The sequence below is a fragment of the Pleurodeles waltl genome, unplaced genomic scaffold (genome assembly GCF_031143425.1).
Source record: "Pleurodeles waltl isolate 20211129_DDA unplaced genomic scaffold, aPleWal1.hap1.20221129 scaffold_135, whole genome shotgun sequence".
Lineage (NCBI taxonomy): Eukaryota > Metazoa > Chordata > Amphibia > Caudata > Salamandridae > Pleurodeles > Pleurodeles waltl.
The window spans coordinates 396,952-417,921 of NW_027149841.1; the positions used below are offsets into that span (position 1 = coordinate 396,952).

Genomic DNA, 20,970 nt, shown 5'->3' on the forward strand with positions numbered 1-20,970 from the left:
TGGCTGTGATCGTTTGCCCTAATTATTTTAGTATGAGGGTACAAATACCTGGAAGGACATTTGTGGACAACTGAAGTCAATTAGACACACGTTTCCTGTGATACTGGCGACTGAAGACTAGGGGTCTGATTTAGAGTTGTGAGGACAGGTGCTCCCTCACAATAGTGATGGATATCCCATCTGCCTTAGTACAAGTATCATAGGCTATAATGCTCTTGGAAAAAGATGGATGGAACATCCATCACATTTGTCATTGAGTACCATCTGCCAAACCCTAAATCAGGCCTTAAGGGCAGAATTTAGAGTGTGGCGCATAGAGCACGCTGTCACAAATGCAACAAAGTTTCTGCTCCTCAAACCCTAGCTCCATCAGCCTCATTTAGAGTTGGCCAGACCTTGAGTATTCTGTCAATGAAGCCCTCTTTAGCTATTGTTGGAATACTTCCTCCATATGGCAGCGGTTCCTTTAAATGAACAAGATGACTGCAGAGGTGAAACCCCTAAACTTAGTGGGAGGAGTTTCCTTGAGGTGACAGAGTTAATGTCCACCACCTTCCCGAAAGACACTACTCCATTCACCAACCTCTAAATAAGTACCTATAGCTTTACAGGCAAATGCAACCATGTAATAATCTGAGATAGTGGACTTTTTATCAGGCTATTAAATAAAGATTTGCACACGGCACAAGCACAGGTTAATTTAGTGACTTTTGTGGTTCACCCTGACAAAATTGTGGCTGTTGCTTGAGCAGGGTTTACCCTCTCATTCAACCAACAACCAAATTTCTCACAGTATCCAATTTACATATGCTGTAACTAGGCCCCTTCTGTATAGCACAGCTAGCAGGTATTCCCATTTTACAGAATCAAATGCCTTTGTGGCAACTAAGAAGACTGACACAGCTTTTGTTCCTGGATTAGGCTGGTGTGGGATTGAGAAGAAAGTTTGAACGGGATGTAATAAATCCAGCTTGGTTTTGTAGAATCATAGCTGAGAGCAAAAGAAGCAACCCATTGGGCAATTATTTAGCCAGAGTATTTTTGTATTATTATTAAGGGGCACCAGAGGTCTACATGAATCACATTTCTTTGCCGCTTTGTCGGTTTTAGATATCAGCACATCTTTTCTCATTGTGGGTGGAGTTTTCCCATCTCAAACGCCTGTCCAGAGACCTTCAGAATATTTTTCGTAGAATTTAGGTGGTAGCCTGTCTGATTCCAGGGCCTTCCTATTAGGTAGTGCATTTTCTCTCTTTCCATTACTTAATCATGTCAGCATCAAATATTCTAAGTAGTTGTTAAGTAATATGTGGTCATCTGATCAAAGGAATGAAATTAGGCTGCAGTATTGTCTGAATACTTCATCCAGTATCTCCTCTATTTCATATTTGGAGCTACCATTTAACCCTTTATTTGTGTGATGTTGTTGGTGCTCAAGGTTTCCTAATGATTTCGGCCACTGTCATGGCAGGTCTCTCTCTCCCTCTCCAAACATTCTTGCTTTGGCATATTTACAGAGGTAGTGAGCCTTTCGATTTATCTTCTAGTGATTTTATATTGCGTTCTAATTTACTGAGGTGAAATCTAAAGGGCATGAGCACTCCATGCTGTTTAGCAAACCTTTTTGATGTTACCCTCATTTGTATTAAAATTATGTTTAATTTCTGTCTGTGTTTCATCAACACTCTATATTGTCAGACTCTAGGAGATAGTCTCAAAATACCCACTCTATTAGGTGCGAGGAAGTTTTATACTGAGGCTGACTGGCAGCCTCAGACAGTATTTTCGCCAGGTGTTTAATCTTTGTGCATATTTCATGGCTCGCTAACCAGTAATCCATCCGGGAGTACAAATTATGTATTGTGGAGTGGTAACTGCCTTCTCTGCAGTGTGGGTGGTGTGTTCTTCATATATCTAGTGTCTCATGATCATTACAAATATTCCTAAATGCTCTTGCTGCAGCATTGGTGATCCTATGTGAGGCTTGTGATCTGTTGTTGTGCAGGTCCAGTACCAAAATTAAAGTCTCCGGGCCCATATGATGGATTTCAGGGGGGAGGGGGGAGATGTGGCTGAAGGGGGGTCCAGTGCTTGCTGTGGGGGTAAGGGAGCCATCTACCGGTGACAGGGAAGGAATTCCCTGTCACCGGTAGCCCTTCTGCTATGGTTTTCATGGCGGTGCTACCGCCACGGAAAGTATGTCGGAAGGCCGGCTCCCAATTCTGCCGGCTGTCTTCTGTGGATCGCCGGGTCAGTGATGATCATCTCCGGCCCAGCAGTTCCAACCACCATGTCGGTATGAGTGGAGATGTGGAAGACATAATGTAGGTTAATATTGATCTCTGAGATCGTCAATGAGTCATCTAGTAGTGCTCAGCACCAAGTTCAGTCAGGATTTGTGCCTTGACTTTGTTTGGGAGGGGGGTCAGAAAGATCTTTATAGTATATTGGATAGTACATTACGGGGTCCTGATGCCACATTGTGATGCTTGCCACAGAAAACATTTGCTTTAGTTTTTCTTTTTCTCTCATTGCAATGTGATCTGGCAGCCTCATTGAGAGCTTTATTTACCATGTGGCTTTTGTGTTGTAATTTAGGATCCCAGCTTCTCTTTTTAATCAAAAGAGAGTCACAAGCAGATCGATTTTAGTGGACTACACTTTCTACAACTAATTTGTCAGTTGTTAAGCCAATGGTGCCAGTTCTGCTTGCTTATGCCCTGCTGCTTGGTACATTTATGGGATGTCTCTAGGTGTCCTGCTTTTACTGGAAAATGTCTTGCTTGTATGAGGAGGTTTCTGCATTGTCCTTTGTTTTGCTGCCATCACCCATCGGCATTTTCATATGGAAGTCAGTCACATGCATGTATTGAAGCCCTTTCCTAGTCCTACTTAGCAGACTGCGCTGGGAGTTTTGTGTTAAACTGAAATACTTTAGCTGTCCTGTACTACCAACACCACTCTGCTTCTAGGCTGGACAGACAGCAAGGGGCGGGTCTCATCATCCGTCATCCAAGAGCAGGTCCACTCAGCAAAGGGGAAAACGGCACTCCCACCCGGCTGCACTCAAGCAATTCTGTGCTACAGAAGGCCAGAATGGAGCGATCCTATCACCATCCATGTTCATACCTCTGTCACAGGAGCATGTGTTCGCTGCTGCTATTCTTCCACAGCTCCCAATGGGGGGAAGGAATTCAGAGTAAAAATGCTGTCCTTTGGGCTATACCAGGCAGGCTCTCCACAATAAGTTTGTCCACTCAGGTGGTTTGCTCCTTTCCTGGTTTGGCGAAAGTATTTCTGGGGTTGTTCGATTCACTAAGTGGTTCACCTCCCAGACCCCTCCATTTTGAAACCATTGCCATGTGACATTGTTTTTACGATGAAGTTAGCCAGATCTGACCAAAGCAGGTATCCTTAGTTAGGCCACAGCACTCACAGCCTCTATTGCCTTAGCGCACCTCGGAGTGCTTTCCAGTAAAATATTCTTGCTGTCAACAATCACTGACACCCTCCTCAGTGGTGTTTCCAAGAGCCATCCCCATGCTCACCCTCCCTGACAACAGCCACAGATGTCATCCCCTGCATCTTGTACTTGCCTGGTGGTGGGACTGTCCTTTAGTTTGCTGCCTCTGAGCTCTGTACTGTGAAATTACCCGGCCATATAAGCGAGCTGCTGAAATCTTGAGCCCAGGGCCGCTCCGCCAACATTCTGACTGATCCCAGTAAGGTTGATTAGTTTCCCCTTACTTAATGCTGCAAAAGTTCTGTAGTACTGATTGACTGTATTTTGTCATTGGGTAGTAGCATTTAAGGGTTAGTTTGTAGTTTCTCCCCCATAAATTGCTGGAGTTGTTCTAGCCAGCATTTGCGCCAGAACACTAGTGGACCTTACCATTTACAAATATGATATGGATCTTAAGTTCTCAGTCTTTTGAAGTAAATACTCTCTCACTATGGTTGCCTGTGTTCCTATATAACTAGCCTACTGAGGTTCACTATTAGGCTTCAATAAGACAGTGCTTGGCACTTTTGTGCAGAGTCGAAGTTTATTTCAATATCTCTTGGTTTGCAGAATGGATAAATAGTGTCACAATCTTAATTTTAATACCATCAATTGAATCATTGAGGACTTAGGAAGGGCCCCCAGAAGTCTCAAACACCACCCCTCTACTTGGTACCAGGGTTTTTTGCTAGAGAAGCAGGGAATTTAAACACCAAACAGAACCTCAGTCTGAACCATTGCTTTACATGCTCTTATTAGTGGTGTGATTGATGGACAATCCAAGTGTCTGTTCTACTTGTTTAGATCTACAACAAAGCTTAGGTTTTCCACTGTTCTGCCCGAGTATTCCATTTAAGATTTTTCTGAAAATTCACAACCAGGTATCTGTAAGTTGCCAATTCGTTAAGTTTTGCTTTGAAGAAGGCCATGAAAAGGGACATGTTTTAGCAGCAAATACCAAAATGTTTGTTTTTTCCATATTTAGTTGTAATCTACCAGTAGTTTCCTCTGCAGATCAACTTGACTAGAATCCATTATGATGAAATCATCCACATACAACATGCATGGGATATTGGTCCCTCCCGGTCTTTGGCCAGAAAGAACACGTTTTTGCTAAAGCCTGGGTTAAAGATGCTAATACTGAGGCAAACTAAGTGGGTCTAATACACAACCTTGTGGTAGGCCAATATTTATCAGACATTTTCTTGACAAAATGCACCCCCAAATCTTCCTTCACTATCACCTAACTTGACAAAAGGCCCCACGAAATAGCAATTTCTGACTGGAAGTTGACAAAGCAGCAGAACAAAATTCCTTCACCCTACAATTGATTTCTGGGCTGTTCTCTATATCATCATATACTCTTCTTTCCAATCCTTCAAAGCCTGAAGTGAAATCTTAACATGAGCTTTTACATCCAAGTCAATAAAACTAATAAGCCAGTTTTTTGGGAGATGAAGGGTCATCCTTTTTATGAGCTTAATCACTGCTCCTTTCCAACTTTCATAGAAGCTCACATAAATGGTGTGCCACCAAAAGAGTCATATGAAAACCTTTACCCACTGGTCAGTACTTCTTTCAGTAACACTCACAGGTAAGGTGTCAAGACCTGCTCCTATAGATAGATTCAAAGAAGAAATTATCTTTATTGTTGTTTCAGATAGCACATTCATCTCATTATCATCACTAATATATTTAGAGGAGAATGCCTCAGTTTGCCCTTGGTCAAAGGCTTCTCTTAAATAACTTGACTAAAGCTCCTCTGATACTACACATGTAACTGATGAAGGTTTCGAGCCTGTTCTGTAGCAAATTTACCTCCAGAATGTCTGAACATCCTGTGAAGCAATGACATAGAACATTTGAATTCAGCAACTGATATTAGGCTCAGTCTTTTTCTTATTCAACAAAGCCTGTAAGAACTGTGCCATTAATTTAGCTGTGGGTCCTTTGCCCCGTCACTCTCTTCCTTATCTTTCTGATTTAGCTTTTTGTTGTCAGAATGTTGAATGAAATGGCATCCTTCGCAGTACTTTTTGTAATAGAGTTGTCTGGACGCTTTGCACAATTCCTCTTTCAGACAATTACCAGCTTCCTTAATGAGCATATCAGACCAAAGAACTAAGGGCCAGATGTAGAAAGCATTTTTCTCGTCACAAACGACCTGATTCCAAGATTCAGGCCATTTGAGATCGGAAAAATGTTTCTTCAAGCGTACGAAATGCAAAATGCAATTCGATAACTTGTTAACAAATTGCATTTTGTGTTTGTGATTCGTATTTGGAAAGGGCGTGTATAGCAGGTTCCCTTCCAAATACCAAATCGGTATGATCCTTTTCCCACCTCGCCACCAAGACCTGGAACTCCCTCTCAGTACACCTACGACAGACCCAGGACCTCCTGACCTTCAGAAAACGCCTCAAGACCTGGTTATTCGAGCAGTAGCAATCCTTTCCCCACCCCCCCATCAGCGCCTTGAGACCCTAATGGGTGAGTAGCGTGCTTTACAAGTGATTGATTGATTGATTGTATGTATTACTGTTTTGTGACCGAAATCCAGTCGCGAAACAGTAACACTTTACCACCAGTTTAAAACTGGTGGTAACCCGTTTGCAAAGGGGAAGGGCTCCCTAAGGGAACCTTTCTACTTTGAGAAGGAATAATAATATTTTTAAGACCACTCCTAATATTAGACTTCAAGGTTTCATTTTTTTCCTTTGAGGAAAATGGGATGTATTTAAAAAAAAAAGATTGTATTATTAAAAAGCAGTCACAGCATGGTGGTCTGCGGGCCTCAGCAGGCCACAATCCCTATTATGGACAAGATTCCTAATGGGCCTGCAAACTGTGACCTACCTCATTAATATTCATGAGGTATGTCGATTTGCAACCCACAAGGAATCCCTAAATGAAACTCAATGAGTTGTATATGTTAGGAATACCGAATTCCTAATTGGGATTCAGCGAGTCTCGCAATTAGGAAATCGGTATTCCTAATGTTTATACATTTGGCCCTTAGCTGCTTTTTGGCCCCTCCACATTTGGTCTCTAAATGTTCTGAAAATGAGAATGATGCTCTCAATGTTTCTCATTGAGTCAGGTCTTGAGACAAGGGGATCTTAGGGCCAGATGTACATAGCTGTTTTCATGTTGCAAATAGTCTGATTCGCAGAATCAGGCCATTTTTTACAAGAAAATAGTATCTGGCATGTACCAATGCTATTTTGAGATCTAGGGACCCCTTCCCCTTTGTGAATGGGGGTGCCAACATTTTTTCAGAGCAGACACTGGATCCACTCTGAAAAAATAAAAAGGAAACTCTTCATTTTTTGTTTGTAATGCATCCCGTTTTCCTTTCAGAAAAAAGGGCTGCATTTAAAAAAAAACTGCTTTATTTAAAAAGCAGTCAACCATATGGAGGTAGGCTATCCCCATCAGGAGCCACCGCCATCCCTGTGAGTGTTGGCCGTTCCCAATGGGGCCACAAATTGCGACCTACCTCATGAATATTGATGAGGTAGAACATTTGTGACTCCATTGGAATCGCTAAATGTTTCTGAGACACATTAGTTCATTTAATTCTGTGAGTCTCTATTTGCGAGTCGCAAAAATCACAATTAGAGGTTCACAAAATGAAATGGTCGTGCATCTGGCCCTTAATTTCTTCCACTTGCAAGGTAACTCTTAGATCCCTGTGGCCACTGTCTGAAGTATACTGAAGTTGAAGTTCAGGTTGAAAAAACAGGCTTGTATGAAAATATAATCAGTTGGGCATCTCATCTCTGTTGTCCTTTGTCCTTCTGCTCACATGCCCTCTATGTCCCACAGTGTCTTTGTTCAGGAGTTACAATGCCTCATTGATTGAAATTAACTGTTTTACTCCTGCAACAATTGGTCCCATTGGACACCCCCGACTTGGTATCAACCAACTAGTCTGTGCTTTACATATGTTCAAAGAAGGTTTTACAATGAAGAAAACATTTAGACGATATGCTAATGATTAACCATAAGCTGAGCTCAGCTGGACACTTAGTCAGATTGCTAAACATTGACTTGTATAAAACTAGACACAGTTTAAGGGAAGAGGGCATACGTGTCCTTATTTTGTCTTTTTCTGCCCCAATGCTCAAATGTTCATCCATTTATTCATTCTCACATTTTCATTCACTTGTCTATCCACCTCCATCCCAAAATGCTTCTTCACTTTTACGTTATGGTTACACTCTTTTCTATCCTCTCAACCTCCCACACATCTATCCATCAATCCATTCATCCCTTGTGACACTCCCAAGGGGTCATTCATTTATTCACAGAATCCTTCTCAGACTCTGATGCATTCCTCAATTTACCTATCATCTCCCAGTCATTAATCTGCCCATCCATTCATTCGTATGCTGTAATTAGTTCATTTATCCAACCTCCCTACCCTCTTCAGTCAGTCAACCACCTATCCATCCTCAGATGCTTAGGTTAATAATTTTGCCATCTTTAGCAGGTAAACCTGCTGAAATGTACTTAGTGAAAACACTGCATGCAATCAAATGCATGCAGAGTTCAGTGCAGAAAACATCACACTTCACAGGTAATTCATCATTTTCAGGAGTAAAACTTGACATAGGGAGAATCTGCAGCACATGATGATGATGAGTATTGCAGGAAAAAGCAAACCTTCCCTTGCCCACTCACAATCATGGCCTAATCAGTCTTCTGTGTTTCTATACCTCCATCTCTCCACTCTTATCCATCTAAAACCCATGAACATGCCCCTTTTAAAAAAGGCCAGCTCTGCTGAGCTTGTCATCGCTTGTGGTAAGTGTGTGTCTGCTCAGCAGGTAGAGGTCAAATTGAGCCCATTTTCATAGTCACCTAGAGGGTAAAATTAATATATATTCACCAGCAAAAACAAAACACCATTGAATACATTTGTTAATATAACAGTAGAAAATGTATACCTGAAAACGTTATTGAGCTGTCCTCTCCTTTTATCCCATTTCCAGCTACAGCAGAGACCAGGAAAGTGTAGAGATTCCCAGGTATCAACATAAAGATGGTCAAAAATTCACTGTCTGTTGTGTTGCTTGAGAAAGGGATCCCTAATACCTGGACCAGATAGTGACTTTTGTTGCCTGTTGGTGGGAGCCAGCTCAGAGACACTGTATCGTTGGTGAAGTTGCTGATAATCAGATTGTTGGGAACATTTGGTACTGCAAAAGAAGGGACACAGTTAGATTGTAGCAATTTGTTTGTGCACATATATACAGAGATCTGGGTACTATTAGACGAGTCCAGGATGAATATCACACATAGTCAAAGCTCACAGCCACAGTGAGCAATTCATAGTGTGCCTCATTGTTGTCAGACATTTCTCAAGGTACCCGGGTAGCCAGTGACTACTGAAGGATACCTCTTGTGGGACCAGTAAAGTCACTAGTACTGCTGCAGTATAGGCTGTTCACTGGATGCTTAGAGATTCCCCTAGGATGGCAGAGAGTTCTAAATTGGGTGATCTGTCCATCAGTGCAGAAAAGGCCTGTGTCTCTATTGACCTGCTCACTTGGAGAACCTCCAACTAATCATCAACTGCAGCCCTAGGTCCAGTCAGAGAAATGTCTTAACATGGCCTGATTTAGGAAATCAAGTCTCAAACACACTTCGACTATCCCAAATAAAAGTTATTTGCCCTTAGAGGTACGTAAGCACTGAACTAATATTGACCCAAGGCAGTGCTTTATTTGACTTAGTAGCTGCAGGTGGGGCCCACTGGCACTCATCTTTGGGGACTGGCACTTATTTTTCCACCTCAGTCTTGGAACCAAAGCAAGCAAAAGAAGGATCACATAAGTGGTAATGAATGAAGAAGAGAAAGATGGAATAAAAAAACTGACAAAGATAGCAAGGATGAAAAAGAACCTAAAAGAATTAGATAAAGGAGCAGGGAGTGTCTGGTGGAGGATTAAAGAGGAATCAAGTGGGATCAAGGCTGCACGGCCTTAGCATTCGCCACCCCTAACATTCAATACCATTTTCTGTTCACAAATTAACCACTGCCCTTTGGCTCAGGATAAATCTACAGAAACTGTTCCCCAACACTAAACAATCTCCAAATCATGTGCTATCTTCAAATTCCTGGCGGAGACCTGAGGAAAACTGCAATGTTGATTATGATGCTCCAATCACAATGCCACAACGTAGGTCAAGGTCAGGGCCTCCAAACTGACAGAAGTGCATGAGCTTACAAAGGCAACTCACAGGGCTCAACTAGTGCTGCAGCAATTATTCCAATTCCCATGCAACAATGTAGCACTGTGAATGGAAGATTGTAATAGCTGATGGGCCAGGTAATGGGAGTTTCTTGACCCATCAGGATGAACAGTAATTCAGTGATCCTGATGACCTGGCAATTTACCCCATCGATAATGGCTGCTTAAAGCAGCTGAAATTCCCTGGACAAAAATCTGATGAACAATGAGGAATCACTAGGGAATTCAGAAGTGTTACCCTTGTTATTCTCCATTCCTAAGAGAACCCCTAGGATCTATCCCACAATCAAGTGGGCATTATTATTGGTCTTATTGCAGGACTTCTCGTGATTAGGGCCTTAGTTAACGTGGAAGGGATGGTAAATGGCTTTTAACATAGCACAAACTTTGAGCTTCTCCCAGTTGGGTACTGGCATCCCAAAGGTGCTCGATGAAGTTGTGGAGGTGTGGTAAGGCCACACTCCTAACAGACCCTGGTGGTTTGGCTCTTGCATCTGTTGTATGAAGGTAGAGGGGAGCCCATCATTAAACATAAATATTCATGGCAATTCAGGATCCAAATGCTTTTTTTTTTTTTTTACAAAGCTTTGTACATTGTCAACTACACTGTAGATCATATAGGTTTTTAACACCAGCTTCACATTGACGCACCTCTCCGTTCAGGTCATTCTTAACTACACTTGTCCTCATATCCCACAGAGGAACATGTAATTTTAGTAGTGACAAAAATGCTTCTTTTCTTACAAGAGGCCAAAGCAATTGTTCAGCTGCCCAAAATCTCAACTTGGTTTGCCCTGAGACCCTTCAATATTGGTGACAAGCTTCTGGTTCGAGCAAGTACCCATTCCCAGCTACCCGTTTGAACTTCATCTGTTCAGAGTCTTATCCTGTGGGGATTCCAAAGGAAAATTATTCATCCAAAGTTCTTTTTAGAATAATACCTTCTTCAAATTTTGTGTCTGTAACAAAGGCATTAGTAAATATTGTGCTTCTTCATATAACATACATTGGACGTGGTGGTCAAGTTGGGCGGGATTGACAAAAACTGCCTGCTTCTGTTTCCAGGCATGCCTGGTTGGATATCAGAAAACAAAATGTAAGCTTCTAGGGAAGAACTCAGTAGTTGCTTTCCAAATCTGCAAATATGGACCATTGTGCCACTTAGATCACTGTTGTGATTGTCACTGTTTCTCAAATAAAAATGCACAATCATACATCACATGCACCAGGAGAAGTTAAGGACTAATGATGACGGAATATATTTACTAGCGGGTGGCCAAAAACACCTCTCCCAGGTGTGCAGATTTAAATGGCAGCACAGCCGACTGGAAACTTACTACCATCAAGCAATTGCAAGTCTCTCCAAAGCCTGTTGATGAGAAGGTATCCTGCTTGATTCTGGGTGTGGGCATAATTTAGGTGTGTTGCCTGTCCAGTTGACCTGAACATTCATCAGGTTAGGTCAGAAATGCAAGGTAGGCCCACTGTTTGTCTCCAGGAATCACACCTACAGAGAGCTAAAAGGCTAAGGGCCTGATTTAGAAATCCAGCGGACAGTTTACCTCGTCACAATGGATCCCATCTGCCGAAATATAAATCACATTATTTCCTCTCGGAATTTATATTGCGGCAGACGGGAAATCCGCCACTGTTGCGACAGAGTAACCTGTCTGCTGAAAACTAAATCAGGCCCTAAGTAATCCAGAAAAATCAAACATGGAACAGGGTGGTGCAAAACACAGCACAAGTAGGGACCTCACACTATGTTCATCTCAATCAGACCGACTAAGGTTTAAAACAGGAGGAGATTCCCAGTTGCTCAATTGGGTGAACTTGATTGAAAGTCCATCATCATTTCCTTGTGACATCTGACGTGTCTACTCTCAAATTAAGTCCTGCCCTTACAAAGAAATCGATCATTGCAGAAGAATGAGATTCTCAGCCATCAAGGCCATGGGCCGCTTTGTGGGTTTGTTGTCTGGTTATACTATGAAGTGAATCTTGAAACACAAATACTTCAATTGTCTGCCAATAGTGAAGCAATCTTTCCAAAACTCACACCCAGTTCACATCCCTGGGAAGGAGATTTCAACGATGAATGTTGTCATATCCGTCTTGTCTTTGTAACCTAGGTAGGCCAGGAAGGCACCTTCTCCATTGGCTGAGGCATCCAGTAGTATGACTACTGTTCAACTATTTTCAGGGGCACTTAGTGTAACTGCTTCACTCAGGAATCTTTTCAGTGTTTAAAATGCCTCCTGACACTAAGGTCAACATTTCAGGTCATGTGTTACTCAAAGTTTGAACAATATAGGGTGTTTCTTGTCAAATTTGGAATTAGCAGGAATACCAGAATACCCCATTCCCGAAAATGCCATGCTGAAAGCAGGTAAAATTATTACAAAGTGATGGGCTGAACAATTGGAAATTTCCCATGAAATCAGATGTAATAATCCTGAGCCCTACCATAAATACCTGTGAATTCAGAAATAGTCACACTCTCCCCTCTCATAGAGTTGTCGGTTACCACGAGAAAACCATTGAAAGGAATATAACAAGCTATAAAACCAAGAATACACATTGATAAAAAAAAGTAGCACTGGTTCCCTCAAGTAGTTGTAGCAGCTAGACAGACTTAAAGTGGGCAACCGCATAAAAAAGTTTAAAAGTACAAAGCAATTGTTAAAAGCAAACTTGGCTGCAAATGAAAAAACACAACAGCATCAGGTATCAACCAGACATTGCACATTAATTTGAAGTGCAAAAATGTGTGGGTACTCAAAAGCACTTAAGTGCTCATGCACAGCATCTTTACACACGCTCAGATGACACTGTAAGGCAGAGCAGAGTTTTCATGGTTAATAGCCTGCCGCTCATTGAGATTGGTGTATCTGGTGACCACAGTAAAGGGGGTCACAAATGATAGATGCTTGAGTGTGAAAGTAGCCTTGCACAGCCACCCTAGTTGAATCTGAAAAGCGAAGTGGGGTGTTACAAACTTTTCAGACTTTTTTTGCCTGCTGAATTTAAGATTGATTTGTCAAGAGAGGGAGGTTACAGAAATGTATAAATAAGTATGCTTGAGTACCTGTCAACAGGCCAGATTGAGAATCTGTATTGCAAAGTGTGCAGTGTGGTGCTGGCAAGTACATCTAGCAACTTCCCTATTTTTTGATGGAGATTGTGGAGGTTTTTTTTTTTTTATATTGTACAGGGAGTGCAGAATTATTAGGCAAGTTGTATTTTTGAGGATTAATTTTATTAGTGAACAACAACCATGTTCTCAATGAACCCAAAAAACTCATTAATATCAAAGCTGAATATTTTTGGAAGTAGTTTTTAGTTTGTTTTTAGTTTTAGCTATGTTAGGGGGATATCTGTGTGTGCAGGTGACTATTACTGTGCATAATTATTAGGCAACTTAACAAAAAACAAATATATACCCATTTCAATTATTTATTATTACCAGTGAAACCAATATAACATCTCAACATTCACAAATATACATTTCTGACATTCAAAAACAAAACAAAAACAAATCAGTGACCAATATAGCCACCTTTCTTTGCAAGGACACTCAAAAGCCTGCCATCCATGGATTCTGTCAGTGTTTTGATCTGTTCACCATCAACATTGCGTGCAGCAGCAACCACAGCCTCCCAGACACTGTTCAGAGAGGTGTACTGTTTTCCCTCCTTGTAAATCTCACATTTGATGATGGACCACAGGTTCTCAATGGGGTTCAGATCAGGTGAACAAGGAGGCCATGTCATTAGATTTCCTTCTTTTATACCCTTTCTTGCCAGCCACGCTGTGGAGTACTTGGACGCGTGTGATGGAGCATTGTCCTGCATGAAAATCATGTTTTTCTTGAAGGATGCAGACTTCTTCCTGTACCACTGCTTGAAGAAGGTGTCTTCCAGGAACTGGCAGTAGGACTGGGAGTTGAGCTTGACTCCATCCTCAACCCGAAAAGGCCCCACAAGCTCATCTTTGATGATACCAGCCCAAACCAGTACTCCACCTCCACCTTGCTGGCGTCTGAGTCGGACTGGAGCTCTCTGCCCTTTACCAATCCAGCCACAGGCCCATCCATCTGGCCCATCAAGACTCACTCTCATTTCATCAGTCCATAAAACCTTAGAAAATCAGTCTTGAGATATTTCTTGGCCCAGTCTTGACGTTTCAGCTTGTGTGTCTTGTTCAGTGGTGGTCGTCTTTCAGCCTTTCTTACCTTGGCCATGTCTCTGAGTATTGCACACCTTGTGCTTTTGGGCACTCCAGTGATGTTGCAGCTCTGAAATATGGCCAAACTGGTGGCAAGTGGCATCGTGGCAGCTGCACGCTTGACTTTTCTCAGTTCATGGGCAGTTATTTTGCGCCTTGGTTTTTCCACACGCTTCTTGCGACCCTGTTGACTATTTTGAATGAAACGCTTGATTGTTCGATGATCACGCTTCAGAAGCTTTGCAATTTTAAGAGTGCTGCATCCCTCTGCAAGATATCTCACTATTTTTGACTTTTCTGAGCCTGTCAAGTCCTTCTTTTGACCCATTTTGCCAAAGGAAAGGAAGTTGCCTAATAATTATGCACACCTGATATAGGGTGTTGATGTCATTAGACCACACCCCTTCTCATTACAGAGATGCACATCACCTAATATGCTTAATTGGTAGTAGGCTTTCGAGCCTATACAGCTTGGAGTAAGACAACATGCATAAAGAGGATGATGTGGTCAAAATACTCATTTGCCTAATAATTCTGCACTCCCTGTATTTATTGGTATTTCAAAAACCTACGTAAGAAGAGGAAAGAGGAGGAACACATACATAGCAGATCATTCTGATTACACTGTCAGCAAGATTCATGCATATCCATTATTTTCATCATGATGGGGTTCACCCCTTAGCGATAACAGCGCATACACAACAATGAGGGAGTGGCCGTGATGGGGGGAAGGAGCTCAGCGAGCTGAGCAGGCTTAGTTCCTCTACTCATGGCTTCAGATGCACCATGCAGGGTAACCTCTGCATCACTTCTGGCCTCTGCATCACTTCCAGTCTCTGCACGCAGGTATAGCTCCATGGGGAGCAAGATGTCCCTAGGGCATGATTTCACTGGCATCAACACCCAAAAAGCAGTCCGTTATTTTTAGCAATGCACCGCATCTCTAAGCCATTTTTAGGGTCGAGCCTGCGTTGCATGCGCTCGCGCATGCGTATCGCAGCGAGACGCTTTAGTATTCAGAAAAGGGCTCGGAGCCCTGTCGACGTCACGTCAGTGTTTTTTATTGGTTCGTGGGCTTGCCTAATAAAATCTGCTTGCTTTCATTAGTCGAAGGCACGCATACGTCATGCCTTTTCAGGTAGCTAGCCCTCCTTGAGCGCAGCGACCAAGTACAGAAAACATGCGAGGCTCGCTGTTTTCCATCGGGCTCGTGGACTTCTTTTTCTCTAATTTACGAGCGCGATCTCGCTTGGCAGAAGTCCAGCGCTTTACATAGTTAATTTCACTTTTTCGGGTTATGTACATAAATGCACTTTTGCCCGATAGGTGAAAAGTCGGGTTAGGAGTTAACAACGCGATCAGCTCTAACATGAGCAAACGCGAGACCCGTTGCATTGTAAATGCTTGTTTTTTGTTTGGAGCAGTGCGACGCCCTCAATGCATCACCACTCGCTGCTTAACAGCAGGAGCGCAGTCAGTTTTTGCCTGCCCGAGGTACCTCCTCTACATATCTCAGCAGTGCAACCAGGGGGTCCGTTCATACTATCTTTGTATGAATTCCTCTTTGATTAACGGGGACTTTAAGCAGCTGTCTTTTTTCCCCAAAAGCTCTTCAAAGGAGCATAGTAAGTGCGGCAGGACTTCTGGTCCATTGCAGCCCAGATGGCAAGCGAGCAATGTTGGGTCCCTTTGCCAACGGGAAGATGCAGAACAGAGGGGAGTAGCCACAAAGGGTATTTTGAAAATTTCTCTTTGGTGTCTCTCAGAAAACCTTAAACTGAAGTTCTTTTGGGGTGTGAGTGTTCTCTAATTGTTTAGAGTCATCTAGCCATCGGTTAAACCTGCAAAGACGGGTAGAGAAGTTTTATTGTTTTCCATAAAATTTTTGTGAACGCTGTGTGACTGATGGAGATATCCTAGAGCTAAGTTAGCCCAGTTACTGTCAGAGATTCCTGGAGGTAGGCTCTGGCGGCCGATGTGTTCCAGCAGATTATGAACGTCCCTTGTCTGACCAGGGTCTGTTTTTGCAGGCTAAACTCCAGACTGATCTGTGCCGGTGAGGTGAAGTTCAGAAAACTGAAGATGATCCTGTATGTTTTTGTCAATGTACTGTCCAATATTTTGGGCTAAGGGGCAATCTGGTGTCCAATGAGAGGTAATGTTTATCCCACATTTCTGGAAGGTAAGCCATTCTGTCAATACCTTTGGGCATTTGTTCTTGGTGGCTTCACTCACTAGTGGGTCATCAAAGAAGATAAACTCCATCGAAAGCATGCTGTTGACCTTAAGTCGGCTAAGTTTGGAGTAGACAATAGTAGCAAGAGGATGTTACCCCTAATCAGAACATCACAATTCCCTCTGGATTTACACTCTGCCATGAGGACTAGTGTATTTGTGTCTAGCAGGTATTTTGATGGATTCCTGAGGTACCATTAGTTGAAGCGGTAGTACAAGTAGCTGCTGTCCAGACGTCAGTAGACTCTGTGCTGGGCCCACCTTCTGACCTGATGTCCCTTGTTGTCAAAGCCGATTGTTTGCCTAAAGTATTTTGCAGAGTTTTGTCACTGGTTTGAGGGTCAGGTGTGCTTCTCAGATGTTGCACTGCTGGCCCTGCAAAGCAGTTTTTTACTTCTTATGACTTTGGTGATGCACCACTCATGCCCTCCGTTGTTAATGATGCCTCAGTTTTGGGGCTAGATTCCTCCTCCATGGCGTGATGAGTGCTGAGCCCAGCACTACACTTGAGGTGGAGCTGATTGTCAAGTCTAATATATCTGATGGTTGGGAGGCCGATTCTAAAGTTGCCTCCTCTGTTTGTCTTGGTGCTGGTCTGAAGACAGGGTAAATGCCCAGTTGGACTGACGCAGCATTCTTTTTGTTCCAATCTTATCTCTTATGGGTCTGTCTTTGTCTTGCATTTGGTTTGGGTTACAGGGTTCTATCTGATTTGGTGCCCTCCTCGGTGATTGTTGCCAGTTCGGCCAAGAGGGGAGGAGGTAATGCTCCCCCAGATGGTCTGTTCGAATTTTGTAGTAAGCAACTTTCTAGAGTGACTAATAAGCCTTCTGACTCAAGGTTGCTGGTTTCTTCACTGAGCATGACGGAAATAGAAGACAATTGTCAACAACTGGGGCACATGTACAGCTTGCTTGTCTCACAGAGGTTTCTGATTGTGCCTGTTTGATGAGTGAGTTTAGACCCCCTAGCTTCTCGTCGATTTCGGCCACAATAACTGCCAGAGTGTTGAGCAGTGACTGCTGAATATCCATTTTGTTTGATTGATATTTTAGTGCCTCCACTGACAGCTGTACTGTATTCAGGAGAGAAGCCCATTCAGTGTACATGTCCAATGCTTTGTTCCAGACAGGGTCAGCTCCGATCCTATGGTTAGGGTCAGTTCCAGTCTCACAGCCATGTGGACCAGCTCCGGGGATATTTTCCTGGGGTGGGTCTTGCAGCTATGATGCCAGCATTTCCTCCATTCTGGTATTCTAAGGTACTGAAGCATCCCTTGGGCTCCCTCCTGGTGCTCAGATAGGGAGTGACTTGATTTATCACTAATACACAGTGAAAAGGACTGCAGAGAGAGGCTATGTAGATCCACAGAGAGATCTGATTTGGGTCCAATTTTGCAGTTTCAGAAGGTTCCGGGGATTCCCCAGGACATGGTTAGTGGCTCATATAGTTGGAGTTCCTGACACTCCCCAGAATGATTCTTATCTTCTTTAGGGTTTCACCTGCCCATGCTACCACTTGAGTCAGTGGGCCTGTGGGGTATACTTACCCTTGCCGCTTTGTGGGGGCGGGGACAGTAAAACTTTGCATGCTGAACCTGATACCTGCCCCTGAGCTAGGGCAAGGTGTCCATCCACCAGGAAGTCAGTGGGCCCGGCTTGCTTGGTTCCAGGATGAGCTTGTGTATAGGCAGTAGTCACAGCGCTGATGGGTGACCTAGAACCCAGCTCCCAAACAGTGCTTGTGATCTTCAGTGAGGGCATGGCCTGGTGACTGACCAGGAGTCCCTCGCACTTGACTAGTTGCAATTTGAGTTTGCATCGGTGACTACCTCCTCGGGAGACCATCATTACTTGAGAAAAGGTAAAAACCTGCATCCTTCTGGTAGCTCAATGTAGTGTATATTTTCGGCTGAAAGGTGTGAGTAAGGCTCTTTGTACCTTTAGCCCCGTGTCCAATTTTGAAGCGCCACCTGCGCTGCTGCCAGATGGATACCTAATTTCCATTCCGATTGCAATGAGGGGCCCGTTCGGGCATGGGCCACACCCAGCACCATGGACCCTGGTCTCTTCACCTTTCACCGGTACAATGCCAGCAACCTCCACGCCATGAGCTCTTTACAATCCACCGCCTGCCACCATGCATCACCAAAGGACACACAAGGCCCGTTCATCTGCCACAGCTGTGCCTTCTTCTGTCTCAGCAAACTGGACCCACCAACCACAGGCCCACCTAGCATCGGATCTGACCACTTCAGCTGCATCCTATTCATCACCCACTCCCTCATCAAACATGCAGTGGAGATCTGGGACCTGCTCAACTCCATAGCTCCAGACGTTGACTTTTTCATGGAAAACTGAATGACCCCCACTTCAGACCCTTACATTGCCACTGCCATTCCCGATGACTACAAAATCATCCACAAGGACTGCATCAACTTACCTGGAGGAGACTTCTCCATCGTTAACAGAAACACCCTCCGACTCACTACTAGTTCCGACAACCTCCCCTGACCTGGAGCATCTCCACTTCCATATCCAGATCAACCCGAACACCACCCTCTGAGACACCCTCATCTACAGACTCCCTGAACCCCGTCCCTCCTTCAACCAATCCATTGCTGATTTCATTGCACACCACAACCTCACCTCAACGGACTACATCCTCCTTGACATCCTCAATTTCTAACTGGAACACCTCAATGGCCACAACACATCGCTTACCAAACCCACTCAGCAGGACACATGCTTGACCCCGTCTTCTCCGCTAGCAACAATATCTCCATCACCCACACCTCTGAACTACACTGCACCGACCACCACTGCTTCCATTTTTCCTTCACCAAACCCGCTGAAAGACACTGCACCCACCGCCACCCACGCAAAAGCTGGAACAAGTTTCTCTGAAGACCAACTCGCCACCGCCCTCCACCAAACACCACTTCAGACCACACCAGACACCAACACATCAGCATGTAACCTACTCGAATGGCTCTCCGACTGCGCCAACACACTGCCCCCCCCGGAAACCCTCTGACAAACAACCACCCCAAGAAAGCAAGATAATTCTCCCCCGCCCTCCAAGAGTCGAAGCGCACCTGCAGATGACTCAGAGAAGATGGAGAAGCAGCAAGACCCCAGACAGCCACACAACCTTCAAACGGCCATTTAGGAAGGCATCAACTCCAATGCACACAATGACAAAGAACTCTTCACCATGATCAAAGTATTCACCAAACCCAGCACAGATTCCACAGACAACCGCGCCCAAGACCTCTGCAACAACCTTGCCACCTTCTTCCACTGACAGCTTCACAACCCAAGAGCCACCCATCCCACCGGCAAACACCACACCCAAAAGCTCCAGTTCCCAGCTGACCCTGCTCAAATGGGTGACCCTTACCACTGACGATGTCCTAAAGATCATGAAAACCATCCACTTGGGAGCCCCCTCGGACCCATGCCCCCACCACATCTTCAACCCAGCCGGCACCACTATCACCCCCAAACTATACAGCACCATCAACTGCTCCATTGAGTCCACCACCTTTCCGGAAAACTGAAAACACGCAGAAATCAACTCCCTGCTGAAAAAAACCCTCCACTGACCTGACTGACCTTAGAAACTACAGACCAATTTCACTACTCCCCTTCCCAGCCAAAGTGATCTAGAAGGTCATCAACACCCAACTCACCAAATTCAGTGAGTTCAAACTAGTCTGGACCCCTCCCAATCTGGCTTCAGAAGCAACCACAGCACCAAGACCGTACTCCTTACAGCAGCGGATGACATCTGCAATCTCCTCGACCGAGGAGAAACCGCAGCCCTCATCCTCCTGGACCTTTCCACCACCTTTGACGCCATCTCCCTTCCACACCCTCTGCACCAGACTCCACGACGCGAGCATCCGCAACAAAGCCTTAGAGTGGATCTGCTCCCTCCTCACCGGCCAAACCCAGAGTGTCTGAATTCCACTGTCCTTATCAAAACTGACAGAGATCAGCTGCGGAGTTCCTCAGGGTTCCTCTATGAGCCCCACCCTCTTCAACATCTATATGGCCCGCTTGCAAACATCGTCAGAAACCACAGACTTAACATTGTCTCCTAGGCCCACACCAAGCTGATCTTCTCCCTCACTGACCAACCTACAACTGCCAAAAGCAACTTCCACAACGGAATGAAGGCAGTTGCCACCTGGATGAAGGACAGCTGCCTGAAACTCTGCTCTGACAACACCAAGGTCCTCATCCTAGAATCCACCCCCTCCACCTGGGACAACTCCTTGTGGCCCTCAACGCTTAGAAACACTCCTCACACCCACCGTTCACACAAGCAACCTCGGCATCATCTTTGACTCCTCGATTTTTATGAACTGCCAAATCAACGCCATCTCATCTTCCTGTTTCCACCTGCGCTGAAAAGATTTTCAAATGGATCCACATGTAGTCCAGGACAACAGTCACTCAGGCACTTGTCAGCAGCAAGTTAAACCACCCAAAAGCTCCAAACAAGGCTGCATAGAATACAGAATGGCTCAGCCATACTCATACTGGACATCCCCCTTCGCAGCCACATCACCACTTACCTGAGAGACCTCACAGGCTCCCGATCAACAAGAGAATCACCTTTAAGCTCCTCATGCACGCCTACAAGGCCCTCCACAACGTCAGACCATTGTACCTCTACCACCACCTGTCCTTCTACTCACCCGCCAGTCACCTCCGCTCCACCCAATTGGCCCTCACC

General features: G+C 44.3%; 1 protein-coding gene across 3 annotated transcripts in view; it reads right to left on the reverse strand.

Annotated features, from left to right (window-relative positions):
- The window catches only part of LOC138273992 (tenascin-X-like), a 193,138-nt gene that overhangs the window by 123,953 nt on the left and 48,215 nt on the right, over window positions 1–20,970 (reverse strand). For all 3 annotated transcript variants that reach the window (XM_069218927.1, XM_069218926.1, XM_069218925.1), the window contains one exon: window positions 8,455–8,706. In XM_069218927.1, the coding sequence (XP_069075028.1) occupies window positions 8,455–8,706 (252 nt within the window). The remainder of the gene's footprint in view (window positions 1–8,454; window positions 8,707–20,970) is intronic.